Source organism: Delphinus delphis, chromosome 16, assembly GCF_949987515.2.
Source record: "Delphinus delphis chromosome 16, mDelDel1.2, whole genome shotgun sequence".
Lineage (NCBI taxonomy): Eukaryota > Metazoa > Chordata > Mammalia > Artiodactyla > Delphinidae > Delphinus > Delphinus delphis.
The window spans coordinates 24,956,596-24,978,912 of record NC_082698.1 but is presented as its reverse complement, the minus strand read 5'-3'; the positions used below and the strand labels follow the sequence as shown (position 1 = coordinate 24,978,912).

Below are 22,317 nucleotides of genomic sequence, written 5' to 3'. Positions count from 1 at the left end.
GTCACCAGAGAGGAAAGCAAAGCTGAGAGCTAGAGAGACATATGATTTGGTCACCTAGATCCAGCCATGCCTGAAACCATTACCCCTGACGTTTTCAGTTATGTGAGTCAATAAATTTCCTCTTTTTTCTTAAACCAGATCGAGATGGGTCTAGTCTTTGTCACAAGAGGCTCCTGACTAGTAAGTATATCTAGTTCTGCCATTTACTATTGTGTGATATGAGGCAAGTCACAACCTATTGAATCTCAGTTTCCTCAAACTGCAAAATGGGCACAGTAATACCTAACTCAAAGGATTATCAAGAGGAGTCAATGAACAGGTGTGTAAAAGCATTTAACACAGAGCCCAGCCCATAATAAATGTTGAACAAATGGGATCTCTTATGAGCTGACAACTCTAGGTCAAGTAGGTGAGGTGGGATGGGGGCGGGGGCACAACCTGGTCCAGCCCACCTCCTCACTGGGCACATGGGGTCCAAGCACTGTGGTGTTCCTTGTATACCCTTCCACCTGGCTTCCCCACCCAAGGCCAGATACTACCTCCCTTCAGCCTGCAGAACCTTTCCCGATTCAAACCCTGCCCCCTAAGCACACGTCTCTCACACAGCTCCCATTTCACCTCTTCCTCCACCTGCCCAGTTCACAGAGGAGAGGGACACAGTGGAGTCAGGAATACTCACTCCATCCGCCCACCTTGGGGCACTCTGGGATGACTCACACAGGTGCAGCTCCCACCCCCACCCCCCGGCACTCCCCGTCCCCGGTCCCACACACTCAGGGAAACAGCCTTACAAAAATCCACTGGGGTTTCGCCATCAATTGAAACCTTAACCCTCTTGCAGCCACAGCACGCTTACCATAAGAACTGGCACACCTAGGAAGGAAGAGTCATCTCCCAAGTTCTGGTTTGGAGGTTCCCATACCCAGTGCAGGCCAAGCTTAAGGGAACAAAATCTTTCATTCTCCCATCCTTAGTGGGACCAGGGGGGATTTACGGGTGTCTGCCAGGACTCCCCGGGTGGCGCAGTGGTTAAGAATCCACCTGCCAATGCAGGGGACATGGGTTCGAGCCCTGGTCCGGGGAGATCCCACATGCCGCGGAGCAACCAAGCTCGTGCACCACAACTACTGAGTCTGCGCTCTAGAGCCCGAGAGCCACAACTCCTGAGCCCACGCACTGCAACTACTGAAGCTCGCGTGTCTAGAGCCCATGCTCCGCAACAAGAGAAGCCACTGCAATGAGAAGCCCGCGCACCGCAATGAAGAGTAGCCCCCGCTCGCCACAACTAGAGAAAGCCTGTACACAGCAGTGAAGACCCAATGCAGCCAAAATAAATAAATAAATAAATAAATAAATAAATAAATAAATAAATAAATAAATAAATAAATAAATGACTGTGGGTGTCTGCCAGAAATAAAGCATCAAGCCCTGGCGTATCAGAAGTTTTAATACATCTTTACTGAACCAGATGGAATCGAAGGCTTTTTGAATGGCCTTACAGAGCTATGGGACCAGAACAATTTTTTCTTTATTTTGTAAAAAAACACCTTGGGGGGCGGGGAATATAATATACATATAGAAAAGTGCATATGCATATGTAAAACTCAATGAATTTCACAGACTGAACTCACCTATGTTACCAGCACCCAGGCCAAGAAACGGAGCATTGCCTACACCCCAGACCTTCACTGCACAGATTTTAAGTGGGGGTGGCTCTCTGAAGCTCCGTAACTATCTTATTCTCACGACATTTTGTGCTGGTATGGACGTGAACTCTCTAGACTGACTGTGTGATATCTATTGCAGAGAGGGGACACTAACACATTTATTGATTTTAGTGATATTTACCTTTATTTTCTTTTATTTAAAAATACGTGCTTTATCATTTGATTCAAGTGGCAGCAAATTTAAATGCATAGTGAATGCAGATCCCCGGAATGAGGACCCTTTTTTTTGTGAAATGTGAACACATGTTCGATTTGTTAACTGTCATTAATTAGACAAGGAACAAATGGTTACCTACAAGGTTAGCTGTGGGAAGAACAGTGGAAACAGAAACAAACCCCCTGAATTTGCTGACTTGTTCTCCCTTGTGCTGGAGAATGCTCAGGGTTGGTCTTATCCCTGACATAGACTGGAGACATTTCATTAGCTATAAGATCTTACTTTAGGGCAGTCCAGGTCTTATGAATTGCCTGTAAGGTAGCCGGCATCTAGGGATTTCCAATGATATCAATTCCGAGAAGGCTGTTGGCCATGATGGCACTGTGGGTTGGCAGGCAATGAAAGCTGCCCCAGTCTGACTCTGGGAGGGAGAGAGAACATCACAGTTGACCTCCAAGGTGGTCCTTAGCCTCAGGGAAGGAAGAGGCTTTGTATTAAATATAACAGTACTTAACGTGGCCACGCTGAGGACAAACGTCACTTGGGTACCATTGGGGCTCCTTAGGGCACCGGCTGTGGCCTCATTCAGAGCTGAACTTGGACAGGGCTGAGCACACCCTGGAAGGTGCTTGGGAAACCCATGTAATACCTACTCTAATGGTGGGACAGGTGGCAAAGGCCGAGGGCACTGGCCCTCCCAACCGCCATCACGTTAGTCTGGTTTTACCTTTTAGCTGTGTTTCTCTTTTCTTGGACTGGCAGGAAGGTTAAAACAAAAAAATCGAAATCTAGGACTGTTGAGCTGCCAGAAGCAGGATCAGTGTGGGTTGTAGAGCTGAGAGGCCCCAGGTCTTTAAAGCCTCTGTGTCCTGGGCACTTTAAACTGCCTGAACGTCAGGCTTCTCATATGGCAAACGGGATCATAGGGCTGGGATGTGGATTAGAAACAGCACCTGAGACAAACACAGCACACAGTGCTGGGCACACGGGAGACAAGTGACACAAGATGCCTGCTGTTACAGAGAAGGATGAGGACAAATCACTTGATGTCTGGCCATTGTCCATAAAGTTGTATGGTGACCTTGAATTTGTCTGATTTCCAATCCTTCCCCTATCCCCGCTCCTGGTCCATTTTCCACCCAGCAGCCCAAATATTTTTAAAATGAAGGCTTTCCTGGGACTTTCCTGGTGGTCCAATGGTTAGGACTCCGTGCTTTCACTGGCAGCGGCATGGGTTTGATCCCTGGTTGGGGAACTAAGTAAGATCCCAGAAGTGGCGAGGTGTGGCCAAAAAAAAAGAAAGAAAGAAAGAAAGAAACCTTTCCTTAAACCTTTCAGTGACTTCCCAGCACACTGAGAAGAAAACCGAAACTCCTTGCCGTGACCCAGCAGGATCTGACTCATGCCTCCCTCTCCATCTCATCTCATCAGGCCAGCACCAGTGCTGGGCTTCAGTGAGCACCTTCCCACCTTGGGGCCTGCGTGCATGCCTCCCTCTCTACTGGGACACTGTTCCCGATGCCCTTTTCATGGCTAATGCCTTCCATCCTTTGGGTCACCTCATTGGGGAGGCCTTGGCGGACCACTACGCCTCCCTCTCCCAGGCCTTGATTGTTTCCCTCCCAGATTTCACTGTGATTTGTAATGACCTCTGTTTTTAGAAGATGTTGGAGGTAGGAGTTTATTTATTTATTCATTTTTGCTGTGTTGGGTCTTCGTTCCTGTACGAGGGCTTTCTCTAGTTGTGGCAAGCGGGGGCCACTCTCCATCGCGGTGCGCGGGCCTCTCACTATCGTGGCCTCTCTCGTTGTGGAGCACGGGCTCCAGATGCACAGGCTCAGTAGTTGTGGCTCACGGGCCTAGTTGCTCCGCGGCATGTGGGATCCTCCCAGACCAGGGCTCGAACCCGTGTCCCCTGCATTAGCAGGCAGATTCTCAACCACTGTGCCACAAGGGAAGCCCTTGTAATGACCTCTTTATATGAGATCTTATATCTTATATGATGTCTCCTTTACTACGATATCCTTAGGGCCCAGCATAAGGACTGGAAGGCCATGGCCCCTGTTTGACATCTGCTGAATGGATAAGTGTGAGTGTGTGTGTTGACACACCCTTGCTCCAGACTGTCTTATTTTCATACATGCGTATCCCTGAGGGAACTACACAAACGTGGCTCACCACGCAAACAGTGGGGCCTGCTGCGCCAGACCAGGGCTGCAGCGGGGATGGACTCACCCTCCAGGACCTAGACAGAGCGGGGCCAGAGAGTGTGGTTAACTCAGAGTCCAGCGTCAGGGCCAGGCTGTCCCCACTCCGTGTGGGGTGTGGCGGGCGTGGTGAGCAGTGGCTCAGCCCCATCCCTGTGGGAGCCTGGGAATAAAGGGCCCTATTCAACTGTTGCAGCCTCAGCTCCTCCCCGCCAGGGGAGGCTGCCCTCAGGAAAGGGGACGGTGGGACGCTGGGCAGTGCTTCCCGCCAGGCTCTTCCTGGGCCATGGACCACAGCAGGGATGGATGATCTGTGGGGGAGGGGCAGCCAAGGGTACAGGGCCTCCGGGGCTCGAAGAGACACAACAGAAAGGCCCAGCCAGAGGAGGAGGCTCTGAGGCAGGCAGGGGCAGTCCTGGTTCAGGGCGTGATGCTGAAAAGCCCAGTTCACCATCGATGCTCTGAAGCAGAGGAAAATCCCCAGGATGCAGAAGCCCATTGGAAAACTGCCCCATACCACAGGCCTGGCCACGCCAGCCAGAGGGGCGCTTGCCTGGCTCTCTCGCGGTAGACACTGTTCCCCAAAGCCTGCTTTTCTTGAGCTTTGGCTCTGTTGGTAGAACTGAGCCCAGACAATCAACTCTCTTCAGCAACTTCCTACCAGTATTTTCCATGATTCCACCCACTCCTGCAAGGGAGGTGAGAATGATATAAATGATAGATCACATTCATTGAGTACTTGGTGTGTGCAAGCACTGTGCTATGTATTGATACTTTATATTTTTATTCTGTTATTTGATCTTCACAACAACTTATGATATGGGTACCTGGGTACTGTTGTTACTCCCATTTTACAGATAGGTAAACTGAAGGTCAGAAAAGTTGAGCGACCTGCCCAAGGTCACACAGCCAGTAAGTGGTAAAGCGGAGACTGGATGTGCCATGTTCTCTGTCTCTGGCCGTCTGAAAGTGCCTGGCCTCTTAATTCTTTCGCTATGTTCCTTTCTTTGTGTGGACCTTTCCACAGGCGGTACATCTCAACCCTCCCCCCACCCCATAAACAAGGTCAGCATGCATCCTTCACTCACTCGCTAATCATTCAGCTCTCCCCAGTGCCTGTGCTGAATTGGGGGCTGAGATGTGATGGTAAACAGTACAGACATGGCCCCTGCCCTCAAGAGGACACGGTCTGGGTTGGCACTGTGCCGCGGTGTGATCAGTTACGATGGGGATACACAGGAAGGAGACAGGCCTGAAAAGTGGTAGGAATGAGCCAGGCTAAGGGAAGGGGAAAGAATGTTCCAGGAGGAGGGAAGACTGAGCGAAGGTCCAGAGATAAAAGAAGCCAGCTAGAGTAAGGTCAATGTGGCTGGAGGGGTGTGTGTGTGTGTATAAGTGTGTTGGGAAGTTATGAGGTGCTCGAACAGACAGTGGGTAACAGGGGTTCAATCACATGGACCACACAGCATAACAGAACCATTAACATTATACATTTCAGAAACACACGTTCCTGAACCTTCAACGCCAAGGACCACAGTTTTTACCTGGGGAGACACAGGCACCTTCAGACCCTTCTGAAGCCCTTCTCTCTCAAGTCTGAAGCCCAAGCGGGGCTCACTTAGTCCTGGTCACTGGTCAGGAACGCACAGCACAAGCTCAAAACTGTGTTCTCACCAGTGTCTACACCTACCACAATCCAAATGGATCCCGGGGGTAAAACCAGGAGACCCGGAGGTCCTTGCGTCCAGCCCCCTCACTTTCTGAGGTCAAGGCTGAACTCAGAGAGGACCATATATTGCTCAACTTTGCACAGCAAGTTAGCAGCCAGGATGGGACTCAGCAGGTCTTGGGCTGGCAGCCTGGTTCTGAGGTGGACTTTGAAGCTTCTGCACTTACAAGTTACACTCCCCAGGGTCCCCAACTCAGCTGTTTTTCTTACTTCCAATTTCTACCCCAATCCTAACCCAACAAGAGCTGCCACCACTGACACTGTCTCACAGAACTGAGGACCCAAAGGAGTCTGTGGTCGTCTGCCTCCAAGGTGGTCCTTGGTGACTCTGGCCTCCGGCTCCTCACGCCTTATAGTTCCCTCCCACGCTGGACAGGGCTGACCTGGGGAGCCAGTAGGATATTTTGGAAATGATGGTGTGCCTTCCAAGACTAGGTTAGAAAAGATATCGCAGCTTCCTCTTGATCTTCCTCTGGGGTCACTCACACTGTGGAAAGCCAGCTGCTGAGTTGTAAGGACACTTAAGCAGCCCTATGCAGAGGCCCACTTAGGAAGGAACTGAGGCCTCCTGCCAACAGCCAGCACCAATCTGCAAGCCATGTAAGTGAGCCATCTTGCCAGTGGATCCTCCAGCCCCAGTCGTCTTTAGATGACATTGACTACAATGTCACAAGAGATCCCAGCTCAAAACCATGCACCTAAGCTATTCTTGAATTCCCGGCCCGAAGAAACTGTGTGAGATAATAAACATTTACTGTTGTTTTAAGCTGCTAAATTGTGGGGGGCGGGGCAGCAATAGGTGACTGATACAGGGCCCAGCAGAGCTCTTGAGAGAATGAGGGCCCCTGGGTTACCTGAATCAGAGATATGTGGGGTATTGACTACAAATGCAGATTCCTAGGATTTACCCAGACCCCCTGAATTAGATAGAAGGGTGAGAGTCTGCATTTTATTTATTTGTTTGTTTGTTTGTTTGTTTGTTTATTTTTGACTGTGTTGGGTCTTCGTTTCTGTGCGAGGGCTTTCTCTAGTTGCGGCCAGCGGGGGCCACTCTTCATTGCGGTGCGCGGGCCCCTCACTATCGCGGCCTCTCTTGTTGCAGAGCACAGTTTCCAGACACGCAGGCTCAGTAGTTGTGGCTCACGGGCCTAGTTGCTCTGCGGCATGTGGGATCTTCCCAGACCAGGGCTCGAACCCGCGTCCCCTGCATTGGCAGGCAGACCCTAAACCACTGCACCACCAGGGAAGCTCAGTCTGCATTTTTAATAAAGTCCCCCCAAGTGAATCTCATGTACCTTTTAGGCTTAGAAGTACTGAGCAAATCTAACTTACTTTACAGATCTAAAGAGGTTCAGGGAGCTGGTGGTTTGAGCCTTATCACACATCCAAGCTGAGGCGGCCGGGGCCTAGAATTACTACCTGATTTCTGGTTCATTGCTCTTTCTACTTATTTCCTCCTTTGTCCATTTCAGTTTGCTTTTTTGAGAAGTGTAGGCTTTGTTTTCTTTTTTTTGATTTATGTTAAAAACATGCACAAAGCAAAATGCTATATAATCGATCGTTTGTCTGCTGAAGAGCTTGCTTTGCCTGGGGAGAACTTTTCAGCACCACCCAAAATGTGGGCCTAACGCTAAAAGGAGTAGGGGTACTAGGTCATGCAGAGGGGCTGGTGCTGCTATAGAACACTGTGCCAGAAAAGGCACCTTTGGGACTTCCCTGGTGGCGCAGTGGTTAAGAATCTGTCTGCCGCTGCAGGGGACACGGGTTCCATGCCTGGTCTGGGAAGATCCCACATGCCGCAGAGCAACTAAGCCCATGCACCACAACTACTGAGCCTGCGCTCTAGAGCCCGTGAGCCACAACTAGACACAACCACAACTACGCGCCTAAAGCCCGTGCTCCGCAACAAGAGAAGCCACAGCAATGAGAAGCACGCGCACCGCAACGAAGAGTAGCCCCCGCTCGCCGCAACTAGAGAAAGCCTGCATGCAGCAACGAAGACCCAACGCAGCCAAAAATAAATAAATAAATAAAATAAGTTTATAAAAAAAGAAAAGGCACCTATTCTACTTACCTAGATGCCTCAGCTCCAGGCTTTTCTCCCAGGCAAACAAAACTCAGCGTGTACAGGGCAAAGACAATGAACAAAGGCATGATGGGAGTCTACCTTAAACCCTGCCAAACTGTCACCCCAGTGGGTGCGAATGATAATCCCACTTGCATTTGCATAGCACTTTGGTGCTTAGAAAGAACTCGTGCACAATCTTATTGAATTACCTTTGCAGATGGCAACATAGGTAGCTCTGAGACACATTCAGGCATTCACTTGGCACATTTGTTGAACAGCTACTATGTGCCAGGTAACACACTAGGCACAGGGGATATATGGATTTGTTTCTTTACTTAAACACTTATATATGTTTACTATGAGAGAGGCACTGGTTTAAGCACTTTACAAATCTTAACTCACTTAATCCTCACAACCGCCCAACAAAGCAGATATCATTCTTCTTCCCATTCAACAAGGGCACTGAAGCACCAGAGAGGTTAAGTAACTTTCCCAAGACCAAACAGCTAGTAAGGGGCAATATGGGGACTGGAACCGAGGTAATCTGGTCCTAGACTCCACCCTCCTAACCAAGATAAAATAAGACATGGTTCCCGCTCTTCAAAAACTCCGGTTTTCAAAATCTCCATGACCACAGAGGAAGAAACGGAATCTCAGAGCTATCTTCTGACTCTCCCCAAGTCACACACTCCTGGGACTAAAGGCAGTGTTACTTTGCTTCATTGAATGCGTCTGTTCACAAAAAAAAATTTAGCAGAAGATGGGTGCCAGGGTGGTGAATGTGGGCATTTCTAGAGCCCAGAAAGAGAGAGGAGGCCCCAGCAGTAGTCTGAAGTATCCCGAGACACCAAAGCAGACGAACAAGGCTTGTTCACTGCCCAGGCCACTGTGATTTGTGACGGTCTACTGCCAGGCAGTACTCATGCCTCCAGATATCTGGGGGCAGTGTTATTTATAGGTCACACTTCTATTTATATCTTCATTGAATTCCTGCTCACCCTAGCTAGATTCCCCCCCCCCGCCCACCGCCCTCAGAACCTAGAGAGGAGAGGATAAGAACTCTTTTTTACCAAGTGTGTCAGGGCAAAGGTGAAGGTCAAAGCCTTGGCTGTGTGTGCAGCCTTTCAGCAGGAGCCCTTCACAGGGAAGCGTTCAAGACAAGGGGGCTTTCTACACTTTCCAAAGGAAATGGGGGTTGGGGGAGGACACAAAGCTGGCCTTATACAGAGGCAGCCACATTCTGCCAACACGGTGGGATTTGAGGTGGGCCTAGAAGACCTCTTTCCCCCTAAAATGTTTTCCCTTTTGCATATTTCATCATTAGGCATTTATTCCTTTGGTCTTAATAGTATTATATGACAAAATGTTGGGACTGTGTGTGAGAAAACCTAGACAGTATCAAGTCCAATCCTTGTGTTTCACAGGTGGGGCAACTCAGCCTTGCTGAGGGGCTAGGACCTGTCCTCATGGGGGGATCTGAATGAATAAGACATGGTTCCTGCTCTTCAAAACTCCAGTTTTCAGAGTCCCTATGATCAGGGAGGAAGAAACTGAAGCTCAGAGGTATTTTTTGACTTTCCCCAAGTCACAGGCTGCTGGGACTAAAGCCAGGTCTGATTCCTTTCTCAATAAATGGAAATCTATTACCATACACAGGAGACCATCCCAATGTTGGAAGAGCTGTCGGGCACAGCAAAAGAAACTGGGGACAGTAAAGCAGGCTCAGAATTCCTCGCTCACCTGCCCTTTACGAACAAGTAAAACCACATGATGTTCCCTAAGGTTCTGTTTGGTGCCCCAAATGAAAACTTCCTGGTTTTAGGGTCACACAGAGAAATAAAGGTGAAGTGGGACTTCTTTCTTATTTTTAGTCCCTTGTTGTGGTTTAGGAAACAGTATCTGTGATGATTGTCACTGCATGGTTAGTTTAGAAATTTGTGTTTACAAAGCCAGCTGGCATCATTAGTCATTAGAGAAATGCAAATCAAAACTACAATGAGATATCATCTAACACCGGTCAGAATGGCCATCATCAAAAAATCTAGAAACAATAAATGCTGGAGAGGGTGTGGAGAAAAGGGAACACTCTTGCACTGCTGGTGGGAATGTGAATTGGTTCAGCCACTATGGAGAACAGTATGGAGGTTCCTTAAAAAACTACAAATAGAACTACCATATGACCCAGCAATCCCACTACTGGGCATATACCCTGAGAAAACCAAAATTCAAAAAGAGTCACGTACCAAAATGTTCATTGCAGCTCTATTTACAATAGCCCGGAGATGGAAACAACCTAAGTGCCCATCATCGGATGAATGGATAAAGAAGATGTGGCACATATATACAATGGAATATTACTCAGCCATAAAAAGAAACGAAATTGAGCTATTTGTAATGAGGTGGATGGACCTAGAGTCTGTCATACAGAGTGAAGTAAGTCAGAAAGGAAAAGACAAATACCGTATGCTAACACATATATATGGAATTTAAGAAAAAAATGTCATGAAGAACCTAGGGGTAAAGCAGGAATAAAGACGCAGACCTCTTAGAGAACGGACTTGAGGTTATGGGGAGGGGGAAGGGTGAGCTGTGACAGGGCGAGAGAGAGTCATGGGCATATACACACTAACAAACGCAGTAAGGTAGATAGCTAGTGGGAAGCAGCCGCATGGCACAGGGATATTGGCTCGGTGCTTTGTGACAGCCTGGAGGGGTGGGATGGGGAGGGTGGGAGGGAGGGAGACGCAACAGGGAAGACATATGGGAACATATGCTTATGTATGACTGATTCACTTTGTTATAAAGCAGAAACTAACACACCATTGTAAAGCAATTATACCCCAATAAAGATGTTAAAAAAAAAAAAAAAAAGCCAGCTGGCAAGTCATTCCTTTTGGGCACTATGCCTGCAATTCCAGCATCTAACACGAGGTGGCTGGTTAAGTGAAAGGCAACTGAGAAAATACTGTCATCTAGATAAGATCTTTACTGTCAGAACATGACACTTCAGTAAAAGGACAACATTGACCAACCTCTAATTGACATAGTAAAAAAACCATAACATGAAACTTGAAACAAAGTTTAAAGAAATGCAAACACTCTGGTGCGGGTGGCATACCCCTGCTAGCCTGAGTCTTCATCTATAAAGTGTGGTTGCTGACATTAAAAGAGATTACTATAAGCACATGAAATCCTTTGCACAATATCTGGCTAAAGTATGTACTTAATAAATGCAGCTATAATCCTTAAGTAGAAATCTTCTTTCATTTATAACTGTTTACTCTGTTAAAAGTTCCAAGCCTCACACACAGTTTCTCAGGAAGCTGTTTTCAACTTTTCCCCTGTAGCCCATTTAACAATAAGGTATCTCCGGACCACTCAGCTCATGTGTGAACTCTTTTTCTAAAGCAAGTCTTTCTACTGAAAGAGAAGGGCTCTGCCAACACAGGTCTTACTTAAGGCATCTTCACCAATTACCAGCTATTAAAGTCGGTAATAATCTGGTAAAGTTACCACATCAGAAACAAAAAGCTGAGAAGTAAAAAAAACTTGCCAATCAGAGAAGGCACCAAATTACCAGTCACTGGCTCGTCTCAACTCTCTTCCTTTGGCTTGTTTCGAAACTTAGGTCTGCAATAATTGTTTTATACAGAAGAGCAAAAGATACTACTTGAAAATCTCAGTTTATTTTTTTGTCTTTACCTTTTTGCTGGAGACTCCTTAAAAGAGACCCAAGGCTTTTCCCCTCCTAACAGTACAACACAACTGGACACACAGACTTTAGACACACTCGTGCCATGTTAACTTCAAAACCAGCAGCGGTTCCTAGGCCAGTTTCTCTCATCTCCAGACTTTTGAAACAACCACCTTAGCAATCACCTTGGTCCCAAACTTCATTCTGTCTTGGAAGGGAGGGGAGAGTGTTCTGACTTACAGCTGACGATGGAGTGTGGCTGGGGCCTGCGCATCCTCCCGGTTAGGCGGTGATGGGGGATAGAGGGCTGTCCTGTGACTTACACCCCTCCCACACAAAACAGGCAGGCAACTCAGGTGTGTGTAGGGATGTGAGACCAACGTACCGGCCCTCACAGGTTACCTGTGGGAAGCCTCGTCTCCCATGCACCTCTGCTTTAGGTCAGAAATTGACTTACCGACGCAGGTTCAGTGGTTTGTATTATGTGAATGGCCTGAATGTAATCAAACAATCAGGAAGTGCTGAACGCAATCAGCCAGCCTACTGAAGGGCTTCAATGGACCTTAAAACGGGGCTTCTCAAGCTTTCCTGCACGTACAAATCACCTGTGCATGTCATTAAAATGCAGACTGTAACTTAGCGGGTCTGAGGTGGGGGCCAAGACTCCGTATTTCTAACAAGCTCTCAGACGATGCTCGTGCTGCTGATCTGTGAGCTACATTTTGAGCAGCAGACCTTGAAATGCACAAGACTGCCTGCAAGACCTCACTCTTGGAAAGGAGCCCAGAGAGACAGCTCACCCTTTTGTGTGGAGCCCTGCACTAAGATTCACCAGATCACCATCAAGTATTGAGCGCTTGCTGTGTGCTTCACAGATAACATTTCATCTAATGCTCTCAACAGCCCTGGGGGTATTGCACAGATGAGGGTCACGATGGACGTGCAGAGGTGCTGAGTAAGGCTGGCCTTGGGTCACACGGCTAGGCTATTGAGAGGCTGAGGTGGGATCAAACTCTAAGGCCTCCAGTGTTGAAATGCAACACTTAACTGCCTTCGTCATGGAAAAAGTAGAGTTTCAGACAATTAGCACCCAGGTGTGAACCCAGAGGTGTTTGAGCCCAAAGCCAGCGTTTGGAACCACCATGCTCTGGGGCTGGTAGAGCTGAGTCACACGGCTTCCTTCGGCAATGCAGCTTTAGAAATTCTCCCTGAGATCTGCCCCGTTTGTTCTCACTAAGGGGAAATCCAGCCCTTGGGCTCTGGCCTGCGGGGAAGCAGAAGCGTAGCCCTTTTCCCTGACTCCCTGCCCCTGAAGGGTAGAGAGGGGCCAGTGCTGCCAGCCCTGCCTTCTGAAGGTGCATTCAGGTGAACAGACTCCACCTTCAGCCCGTGCCAGTCCCTCAGGCCCACTGTGGTCTGCAGGCCGGTGGCCTGGCATCCTGGGGCCTCCTCGGTGGATGTCAGTTCTTGGAGCTGTGGAGGTGAGGGGGGAGGAGGTGTTTTCAGGGCTCACAGCAACTGTACTGCTCGAAGCCAGGCGGCCTCTGGATGAATGGTGCATCAGTTCATATGGGCCTGGGGCATCTCCAAGAGTCAGCTCAGCTCCCGCCAGGGAAGAGCTCTGGCTTGGGGCTCTGTCCTTGGGCTGGGTCCAGTTGGGGTGACCTTGGAGAGCAGTGGAGCAGTCAGGCCAGGGACACTGTGGAGATTTGCCACCAGCACCTCTTACCTCCAAGAAGGGGGGCCCCGAGCTCCCTCTCAATGGACCTCAGTGTTCTTCCTGCACCACCACTACCCCTGCCACCCCTCCTACCCCCCTGGACCCAGAAGCCAGAGCGCCTAGTGCCCGGAGTCTCCTGGGGAGAGAGGCTGGTGGCGGGGCTCCCCACCACAAAGCATCTTTCATATGTGCCAAAGGCTTCAGCACCTCAGGGAGGAGGGAGGAGGTTTCCTTTCACCCCCAGGGTGAAGTCCAAGGCTAGAGCTAGGGGAAAGGTCCTGGGAAAACTGGGTCCGCATCTCGGGCAGGGCTGCCCCCCACAGAACCTGGGCATTGTCATTCTCAACCCCTCCCTCACCCCCAGCTCCAATCCATCAGTGAGGCCTCCTGGCTGTTCCTCTAAAATACATCTCAGATCTAGTTCCCTCCACACCATTGCCCAGCCCGGGTCAAGCCACCCTCCTCTCTTGTCATGCCCTGTCCAGCCTCCATGGGGCTCCCTACCCCAGGCTTGCTCCCTTTCCCTTCCAGTCTATCCCACAAGCTCAGCTGAGCGATCCTTTAGAAGCAGAAATCCGATCACGGGGCCTCAGCCTAAAACCTTCAGAAACCTCTCGCCACACCTAGGACGAATCCTCACCCCTCAGCTTGGCCCGTGACAACGGAACAGCCTGGTCCTGTGTGGCAGCCGTGCTGGAAGCTCACACAGCCTCCTCGACCAGGCTTCTCAAGGTGCCCCCGGGGGCCCAGCCCCTGCTTCCTTCTCCCAGCTGCCCGCTTGCTGTCTCACCTCTATCACACCTGAGCTCAGGTAACTGACCTGACAGTAATCCACACCTGAGTGTGAATTTACTGACAGTGCCACTCCTGGGGCACACCTGAGTGCCCGCTAAGCAGGAGTGAAAGGATTTGACCCTGAAAAAGGATGTTTGGGCATCAGGCAAGCAAACAACTTATTTCCAGGGGACAGAGCATAGGGGAGATCAGGAATGTCACAGAGACTCGAAATCACTGGCCTCTGGTGACTTTGCCAATGTGCGAGAAGATCCCTGGTTGCTCTATGGAACTCTAGTTTAACGCATGCAAAGCTGTGCCACAGTGATTAGCAAGAGTTACGCTGGAGTCCAGCATCCTGGCTCCCCACCCAGGGCACATTTTCTGCACATTAAATTAGGCAGATTGACTGAGACCATGAAAAGAACACATTTCTGCTTAGATCAGAGGCTTCTTGTGGAAGATACCTCAGGATACACTTCATTCGGGGCTGAAGGTTTGGGGTGGGCGTGCAGGAAGCTGATTCCCTTCTAGAATTATCTCTGGACAATGAAGACACATAGCATGTGGTCACGAAGTGACCTGACTCTTTCCCTGGTCTTGAACTTGGGGGATGACACTGATCCACACTGACTTTCAAAAGTAAAAGGGGCCCTTGAGTGGCCGCCTCCAGCAAAGCTCCTTCTTCCCAGCGAGACCCAGCAGCCCTGGAGCCGAGAGCTGCAAAGCTCGTGACCCTGCTCTGCTACCACGGCGTCGGGTCCAGGGGCGCTCAGCTTCCTCCCATCTTTCAGCCCCAATCAACCACCTGGATCATCAGCCCTTCAGACAGAATCTCCTTGCAGCTTCGCAAGTTACCACAGGGAAGGAAGGGGCAGCAGGAAGTGCAGTCAGGGCTGAACTGTGGAGCAGCCTCAGCACAGAGAGGGCGGGCAGGCACAGGGCAGCGCAAAGGAAACCCACGTGCCCTGCAGCCGAGCCACCAGGCTTGCAGCACTGGCGCCTCTCCCTTTGCAGTTCACACAGCGCGTTGTAGGCATAACACGCTTGGACCACCGTCCCAAACCATGATTAACCCATTTGGTAGACGAGGAAACCGACCCCCGATGCCCATGACTGGGCTGAGTGGCACAGCTTACATATGCGTGTGGAGCCGTCTCTTTGCCACAGAAGACATGCTTTGGAGTTCCATGGTTCCACAACTCCTGTCTGCCCGGCTCGCTGTGGCCACTCACCCCCTACACTCCCCACCTGCTTCACACACTTCTTGCTGTTCTTAAACGTCCATGCTCAGTCACACTTAGCTGGCTGGCTCCTCAGCCTGGCACCCCGAGCGCTGATCTGCCCACGCCTGGCTCAGTTCAGGTGTCACCTCTGTAAAGCGGCCTTTTTGGGTCGCCTAATCTCAGATGCCGCAGCCACAAGACCTGGCTATTTTCCTTTCTGGCACTTAGCACTATTGGAAATTGCTTACTTGTTCGTGTGCTTCCTGACTCCCCCACTGGAAGGTGAACTTCCTGAGAAGAGTGGCCCAGATTACTTTGTTCTCAGCTACATCACCAGTGCCTACAGCTGGGCCTGGTGTGTAGTAGGTGCTCAATTAATACCCGCGGCAGGCACGAACACATGCAGCTCTTCCATGTAGCGTTCAGAACCGGATGCCAAGAGCAGGCCCTGGGAACCACCCGCCCCAGATTACAGAGTGAGAGAATGATTTGGGGAGGTGGGGGCAGTAATTACAGCAAGAGAAGACCCAGCACTTCCAGAGGAGGTTACAGGCAAGTTGCTTTTAAAACGGCACACGGTACCTCTCAGGCCTATAATCTTGTTGATCTTTTGAAAACCCTGGCATTACCAGCAGACCCTATTTTTTCTCTTTCATCACGTAGGTTTGCCTTTTCTTGCCATCCCAGGTCATCAGTGGGGCTCAGAAACCTCTCAGGTCCTCTCCCTTGGGGACTGTAGCACCTGCCAGCATCTCTGAGCCACTGATTCCCTTACGGCCTCCCGGGCACTTTGGGGAGGGCTTTCTCAGGCCTGGTGGGGACAAGCAGAACTGCCTACAGCCCAGGGAGAGGGCCAGCTCTCCCCGACACCATAGACCAGCTCTAGCTAAAGACATCCCTCCCCCACTGCTTCCTTCTGTGCTGGAACAAACACCGGATCTGCCGCACAGGGCTCTGGGGGGCAGAGAGAGGAAGGACCTGGAGACCGTGCTTGCAATTCACCCAGCACCCTCCTGCGCTGGGGCTCCAGACTGCCTCTCCACTAAGCGGCCGGTATGTAAACTGGTGAGCTGGTACCAAAGAACGAAGCATGCTTGCTTTCTAAAAATACACCCCTCTAAGCCTGTGAGGTCACGAGGCTGCCTGCAAGCTGGCTGCACCTCTTTGATTAAGGTGATAGGTTCACTTTTCTTCCTAAGCAATCTAGCTTCTCCGCGCCTCACCAACCCAGGAGTATGTATACATGTGGGTGGGACTGACTGCTATTAGGCTGAAGGGGCTTTCTGGAAGCTCAGAGGCCCAGTACCAGTCAGCACAGAGACACAGATGCCTTGCGAGTGGGAGGAGACCTTGCGCAGCCTTTGCCAAGTGAGTCCACCTCTTTCTGCTCCGCTGCCTGGCTTCTGAAGCCCTTTGGTCCCTGGTCGCAGTGGTTTGCTTTTTACATCAGCAGCTACACACTCTTCTTCACTCTGTAATGACCATTTCCTCCCAGGGAGCCTCCTTGGGCTGGCAAAGTCAAGATATACAGGAAATCTACTCCAATCCCAGGATGGGCGACAGGAGATGGATTTTCCACAACAGTCTTCTAAAACAAGGCAGAAAGTTCCATGTAAACAGTAGGCTGCCCTGAGAGGCTGCTGACCCCATCGTGCTTGGCCCAGTGTCCTAAAGACTTCACTTCTGTCCACCTCTCCCAAAAGCAGGAGACCCCAAAAAGCACCAGATACACTTGTTGTAAGACAAGTCTCTCTGGCTCTCTTGCATTTCTGCATGTCTTGTCAACAAAGCACTCACCGCCTTTTGTCCTGAATTATCTTTTCAAAGGTGTTTGTATAGCAAACAGCTTTAGAAGACAGGGGCAGGGAGCCGCTTGCTCTGGAGCAAACAGCAGGTTTGCATAGAGCCTTGGGAGACTGGGATAGTCTCTCTCCAGAGCAAAAGGGGTAGGTTTGCTTACCGCCCATTATAAAAGATGTGGGCTCCTGAAGATCTGGTTCCTCTCCTATAATGCAACCCACTGCATGTGCAGGCATTGCTCTGGGCCCATGGGGTCATGCCCTACGGGACTTGGAGGCAATACTCATGTTGCTTGCTATGCCATCATGAAGTCTTTTGTCTTTGACCCAGGAGTCTCGTGTTTTCAGCTGGCATCCACGAAACTGGAGTAAGCTAACTTAACTGGCTTGCAAATAGGGTAAAATCTCAGATCTTTCCCAGTCGGTGGACTAGCTGTGCTCCCACTGGGGTCAACACCACTGCCCAATCTCTGAGCTCCGGGTCTGCCCTGTTTCCAGCAAACTCAGAAGAAGCCCCCAATTATGAAAATATACATAAACCAAAAAAAGAATGACTTAAAAAAAAAGAATGCTCTACTATGCAAAAGGACTTCTCATGTACCTCTTTAAAAAAGAATAGCATTTAGGACACCTAAAAGATGATGTGATTTGTCCCAAAGAGCAAAATTTCACGGAAGTTTTCAGGAATAAGCCTTAATGTAAAACAAGGTTCACCCCTGCTTTTCTGTTGGAGGTGGGAATGCCAAGCGGTCAGGCCTGGGAGTGGAACTTCTCAGGGACTATGGTCAAACTACCGTCTCCTTCCTAAAGACCAGCTGGCATGCTTGCTTACTGGCCCTCTCTACCTCCTTACCAAAAAAATCAATTACTTGGGTCTGTAATTGTAGGTAACTGAGTTGTGCCAATATCAATTTCCTGGGTTTGATAAGGTACGGTTGTTACATAAGGTATCACCACTGGGGGAAGTTGGGCAATGGGTACACAGCTCAGTGGCTACATGATGGTGGAAAGTGATTTGACCTGGCTTTAAATTGGGAATAATGCCACCTACCCTGTACTTTGGTAGTGGAATTGGAGGGGAGGAATATAGAGTGCCTAGGAGTTTTGCAACATCCTATGAATCTATAATTATTTCAAAGTAAAGTTTAAAAAACTACTGTGACTTAAATCAAATAACCAATCTTTTTAGATTCATAATTAAATGAAGACAGTCAGGACTCTGTCAGATGAGCAAGCGTGTAACCAGGTGAGCCTCAGATTCCCTCTCTTCTCTCAGTTCCTCTGCTTTCTCTGTCATTTCCACCAGCTAAACGTCCATGAGTTCCCAAGCAGGAGCCTGCAGCCAGGTGAGCCAAAGCAAAGCAGCTGGCCTAACGCTCCAAAGACACCCCCAGACCCCACGCCCGGGCTGCAGGAATGCACATCACGTCCCGTCACCTCCAAAGCTAAAACCGAGGCTCCCCTGGAGGCAACAGGCGCTCTCCGCTTCCTCCCCTTCGGTTTCCCTTGCTCGGCAATTCCCGGCCAAAGTGCTGGCAGAGCTGTTCCTGAGGCTGGCTGCTAACCTCCCCGGGTTGCAGGAGCAAAGGCTGCTGGATTACCTCAGTGCCTTTGAGCTCTCTGAGGTTCTGCCAAAGTCACTGCTGCCAGGGCTTAGCCTGGGGGAACCAGCAGGTGCCTGCAGACAGCTCTCCAAAGGCAGGGAGGTGGAGACAGAGACTCAAGCTGGTGTTAGGTAATGCAGTGTACCTGCAGGTGCCCTGTCTGGATGCTCCCACCCCGCGCTCTGTGCGTGTCGGCTACTAAGGGCTCACAGCTGCCCCTTCTCCAGGGACACGTCCTCGGCCCTCAGGAGCACCTGCCCATATTTCACACTTCTGGGAGAGGGGGCTGCTCACAGATCATACTGCTATGGGGAGTATAAAAGTTGTCCCCTAAGACGGGACAACTCTGTGGTGCCGTCCGCCCTCCAGAACTCCTCATGGGGTCAGGCTGAGGCCAGACTTAGCTGAACCCACATCTTGGCCCAGTGTCTTCCCCTTCCCTGTGTTGCTTCCCTCACTGCCCCAGGATGTTCACTGGAGAGCAGCCCTCAAAAGTCAACTTGCCTAAGAATCCTCGTCTCAGGCTCTGCTTTTCGGAACCTGACCTAAGACAGGCAACGTTCATCACTGCCCTTCTCTGAAACCCTCCCCTCCTGGGGGAGCCCCTTTGACTCAGGGTTGTGGGATGGCTTGGGAACCCTCATGCCCACTCAGCCCTTGCTTGCTCGGTTCTGCTTATATTGGGTTGTTTTTCTTCAATCTCCTTCCTTCTTGTCCAAGCTAAGGACTGAGTAAAGTATGAAAGGGTTTGGTATTTCCTAGTGGGTGAGGGGAAAGCCAGGAACAGGGCCTGGGAGTCTCAGGGTAGGATTCCAGATGGCCAGCAATGTCCATTCCGAAGTCTTGGAGAGCAAGTGAGCAAAAGGGAAGCTTTGGAGAGAGAGCCCCACTGAAGGAAGGGGAGAAACACAGAAAAGCAGGGGAAAAGGAAACCTCCTTTAGGATGGGACTGGAGGGGGGCAGTCCTCTAGACAATATCACCCACTATGCACAGGTCACGTCTCTATGGGGGCAAGGTCCTGTGGCTTTTCCCAGGAGTTAGGGATGGCAGGGTGGGGCAGCACTTTCTTTATTAACACCTGCCATTTATTCAGCTTTTACTATGGAACAGGCACTGTGCACAGCACTTTACATGAACTCTTTTAATCCCCCCCACAATTCTAGAAGAGGAGACTGAAGTTCAGAGAGGTCTCAATCCTGTCTCATGAAGCAGATATGTTTTCATTCTTGTTTTCCAGGTGAGAAAACTGAGGCACAGAGAAGGCAATACAATTGGTAACCAACAGAGTCAGAGTTTCCGGGGTGAAGCCATACAGTATGACTCTTGTGACTTTGGACTGTGGTAGCAGCAGGACATGAGCCTTGCACTTCACCCCACCCAACCCCACCCATCTTTCGAGGTCAGCTCCAGGTCCCCCTCACTCAGGAGGCTTTTGCTGCCTCGGGCTCACAATGAGCTCCTTCTCCATCAAAATTGGAATTTCACGGTGGTGGAGAAGGTCACATCTTGCCTTAAGAGCTTCTCTGATTAGGGAGTAGGTCTTGTCTCTCTCACTAGCCCAAGGGTTCCTTTAGATGAAGGAAACAAATCCAGATCTCCCTGGGCTCTCCAGGCCACCACATTCCCCGGCCCTGGGCACTTATTCCTGGGCCTGGCACAGGCTGAGCCCCTCATAAACACCCACTGAGTGAATGATAGTGAGGCAGTCTCTCCCTGGAGCGCTGGCCACGAATGGGGGGAAAGCTGGTTCTTTTAGAGCAACAGGCAGCCTTCACACCCCGAGGCCAAGTCCACCCGGCACCAGGGCCGGGCACTGACATCCTTGGCTCTCGGACTTGTGTCCACAGCATCCTAGCTGGGCTCCCGGGTCCTTGGTGGAGGACCACCTGGACTGTACGGGACCAACATCTAAGGTCATTACAAACCTGGGTGTTGGTCGTTCCAAATTCCCTTGAGACTCAGCAGAAAGCCAGGCAGGGGTGCAAAAGTCCCCCACGTTAACTCCTAGGCCAGGAACAGAGAGGCAGTCCTCTGCCTCCATGGAAGGGGTCCGGGGCCGAGATTCCCTACACCCCCACTGACTCATTCTGGTCTTATCTGAACTGGAGGATTTAGAAGTTCTTTGTAGCTAAATTGATTCTCTCCAACTTTAGCATAAGAGTTGGAGGGCAGGTGGCAATGCCTTCTCTTGTCTTTCACTGTTTTTGAGGATGGGGGTGCATGAGGAGTACCTTCAGAGAAGAGCCACTCTCTGGGGGGGCTGCCCGTAGGTAGGTTTGCAAGTCAACAGGCAGGTACTAACCATGCGCTGGCTGCATGCCAGGGATTAATGAGATGCAGACCTGCTTCTCGCGATGGTCCCACTGATAGCTGATGTCCGGGGAGGTCCAGGCCCCGCAGGAATGGAGGGTGAAGACCACTGTGAGGGAGGGTCCCCTGGGAACCAGCCCAACTCACTAGCCTGGGGACAGGTAGGGGATGCGGAGACCCAGGAAGCAGCACCACCCCCACGGGTCAGGGCAAAGAGCCCAGTTTGGAGCAGGAGACCAAGTTCACACCTCGGCTCTGCCGCTTTTGTGGGCAGTTACTTAACATCTCTGAACCTCAACATCTTTATCCCTCAAGCAGAAAGCATAAGGCATGCCTCAGTGTGGAGATCTGTATACGATCACAAAGTAAAAGGCACTTTGTAAGCTATAAATTCCAACACCGATTGAAGACGTCACAGTAAGAGCAGGTTATGACACACCTGAGGAGATTCCCTCTAGATTCCACAACGTAATCAATTGCCTTAAACATGTTCCAAAATGGTGTGATGGTTAACGGCCTTTATGACCAGACAGACCCGGCTTCAAATCCTAACTCTGCCAAGTCACAGGCCATGTTACCTAAGCTGTCAGAGCCTCAGCTGGATAATGGTGCCAGGAGGACTCGAGCAGGTTGAGAGGGGAAGTGTGCTTGATTTAAGGTTACCTGTGATTACGATGGTAGCCAGTGGAAAGAGTTCAGCCTGCAGTTTTTCATCCTTTCATAGGAGAACTTGATCTCTCCATGCTTTTTGTAAAAAGGAAACCAAAGTCCCAGAGCCTGAGAAACTCCTCCTACGCTACACAGCCCGGGGTGAGCAGAGGTGGCCCTGGAGTGGTGGGAGAGGCCCCTATGAAGATAATGGCCTTCAGAATCAGGGGCTTCCGATCCCCTGGGGGTTGTTAACATGCAGATTGCTAGGCCCACCTGGCCCAGAATTTCTGGTGTAGTAGTCAGCCTTTTCTTGGTCTACAGAATGTCCCTCTTCAGGGTGTCCCCCATCCCATTAGTGAGGCCATGAAAAGCTTACCTGGGAGGAAGGGGATGATTCTCTGCTTGGGGTCCTTCTGGCCACCTTCGATGGGAAACTTATCCAAAAGCTGCATCTGAGGAGCCAGACAGAGGAACAGGATTCAGAAGACTGGAACGGTCCCTTCCCCACTCCGCTCCACTGCTCCAGGGCCCCACTGTCCTCACACGGATGAGCAATGCCTCAAATCCCTCATTTCACAGACAATTAACAAACCACATGGGGCATGAGTGGGAGGATGCCAGAGCTCTCTACGCATCAAAGGGGGAGTCTG

The 22,317-nt window shown here is 50.4% G+C and overlaps 1 protein-coding gene across 1 annotated transcript in view; it reads right to left on the bottom strand.

Annotated features, from left to right (window-relative positions):
• The window catches only part of SH3PXD2A (SH3 and PX domains 2A), a 248,907-nt gene that overhangs the window by 138,965 nt on the left and 87,625 nt on the right, over positions 1-22,317 (bottom strand). The window contains exon 3 of the mRNA XM_060034134.1: positions 22,044-22,119. Within this exon, the coding sequence (XP_059890117.1) occupies positions 22,044-22,119 (76 nt within the window). The remainder of the gene's footprint in view (positions 1-22,043; positions 22,120-22,317) is intronic.